At 32.9% G+C, this 2,151-nt stretch overlaps 1 protein-coding gene across 1 annotated transcript in view; it reads right to left on the bottom strand.

Moving 5' to 3' along the window:
* Positions 1-706: 706 nt before the first annotated feature.
* The window catches only part of LOC105824123 (chromosome unknown open reading frame, human C17orf104), a 7,963-nt gene continuing 6,518 nt past the window's right edge, over positions 707-2,151 (bottom strand). The window contains exons 3-4 of the mRNA XM_012661493.1: positions 1,580-1,760; positions 707-936 (exon numbers count right to left, since the gene is read on the bottom strand). Of these exons, the coding sequence (XP_012516947.1) occupies positions 707-936; positions 1,580-1,760 (411 nt within the window). The remainder of the gene's footprint in view (positions 937-1,579; positions 1,761-2,151) is intronic.

Below are 2,151 nucleotides of genomic sequence, written 5' to 3'. Positions count from 1 at the left end.
AATTAAATTTTAAAGAATATACACAAATGATTTGAATAGGTTTTATATTCAGTAACTTGCATGGTTACACTGGCACTTTTATCACTAATTTAGGAGAATCAGATGCATTTCCCTCCATATACTTAGGTACTAAGATTTCAAATTTATAAATATGGTAGTATTTTAAATATTAAATTTTTACATGAATACTGGGTTTATCCTTATTTTCCTTTTTGTTTCCTAGGTATTATGCAGTTTTATAAGGAAAACACTTTTATATCACAATCACAACGTGGTTACTAGACTGTAGCCATAATTGGGTTACAGTCACTTAGATTCATTATTTGGAATTCTACTTACTAAGGCAGACCTAAATGAAACTGATCTCCTAGAAGAACTTCACATTTGCATTAACCTGCACTGCAGAATGGGTCTAAAGCAATATTTTAGCTGTTAGGAAATATTCAATTTACTTAAACAAACCTTGTCATCTTTAACTACTAAGAACTCCAAGAGTAGTCAACTTCACTGCTGAGTTCACTTTAAACTATATGTGATTCATTCCAAATAGAAGATTTTTAAATAGAAGTTAGACTTCATTAAGCTATTAACTTTAAATCTGAAAGAAAATTAAGTAATGAAAGTTTGACAAGTTCATTAAAATTTTTTAGCCTGTCTTGCTACATTTACTTTTCAGCCTTTTATTCTTCTTTCTGCTGGCATTTCCTTAATGTTTGTTTGTTTCACCTCTCTGGTTCATTGGATTGCTACTATTTATGCTTTCATGGACTTTATCTTCACAGTTTACTGTATCTTGTAAAGCCTTTTCCACATCAGTTTGGCCAGCTGTAGTGGCTGTTTTTGGCAAGGTCATCTGCAGTGCACACCACAGGGTAGTGCGTGCTTTCCGAGTTGCCACACACATCTCTTTAATTGCTGAAGCAAGGGCAAACACATCTGTAAAAGAAACATTCAGGGTCATTTCATATTAGATGCCACTTAAATATCCTTTAACTCTTAAAGCCTGGTGCTGTTGCTACTAAATAATCAAACATTATTATTATTTTTTATTTATTTATTTTTAGACAGGGTCTCACTCTGCCACCCAAGCTGGAGTGCAGTGGTGTGATCATAGCTCACTGCAGCCTCAGCCTTCCGAGTAACTAGGACTTGCACACGTGGTGGTAGCACAGGCCTAAATTTGTAGTTTTTTTTGGTAGAGACAAGGTCTTGCTATGTTGCTTAGGCTTCAAACATTATTTTTATTACAAAAGGATGGCTCTGATTGAACTAACCAAAGTACTTTATATTTAAAATACTTAGAAATATTGATACTTTATTTCTGACTTGTATGACAATGACTATACTTTGGGTGGAACACAGACTGTGTTTTATTAAGACAGTTGTTATAATTAAATGGATAAAATTAACAAAATAAGTGAAAGTAATTTTGGAATAAATAATGTGGAGACCATTTACCAATTTATTCTTTAGTTAAGTGTTAATTTTATAAAGCCAACTTACTAACCTCAGAATCTGCTTTTATTAATATTCAAATTATCACATTGCCTTTCAAAAGAATATGCATTAATATTTGTACCTCTGTCATCTTGGCATCTAGGAATTCCTTGCCTTTGCCGATTTGAAGCATTAACAATTTCATCCTTTCTACGTGACTGTACTACGTGAATGGACTCCAAGTGTCTACTGAGAGCAGTAGAGATGTTGGCATGAAGGGGAGAGCTTCGAAGATGTTCCATTTTGCCTAGTAAAGTCACAACCTGAGGGAAACATTTTAAATATTGATAAGGCATGTAACAACCACATTGTCCTGCCATAAACTTAAAAACAAACCTTCAGTGAAACAGAATAGAGATGATAGCAATAAATATTCATTCAATAAATAAATGAATGCTTACTGTGTTCTGACAAACAAAAATGGAAAGTCAGTCTTTTATACCTACTCGTACGTATTAATTCTGAAAACGTTCAGCAGTTGATTACTGAGAATAAACAACAATGAAAATGTTAAATATCCAAACATTTTCATGTCATTGACAGTGCAAATATAAGATCTGATATGTGATTCTGTTTTTGGCAAATAAGAGACTAGCCTGCAATAGAGCACTGTTAGGAGATATCTTAACTTTAAGAAAAAAATTTGAGCTAAAA

The sequence above is a fragment of the Propithecus coquereli genome, unplaced genomic scaffold (genome assembly GCF_000956105.1).
Source record: "Propithecus coquereli isolate 6110/MARCELLA unplaced genomic scaffold, Pcoq_1.0 Scaffold714, whole genome shotgun sequence".
NCBI classification, from domain to species: domain Eukaryota; kingdom Metazoa; phylum Chordata; class Mammalia; order Primates; family Indriidae; genus Propithecus; species Propithecus coquereli.
The sequence above is the reverse complement of the archived record's forward strand: the minus strand, read 5'-3'. Positions and strand labels throughout refer to the sequence as shown.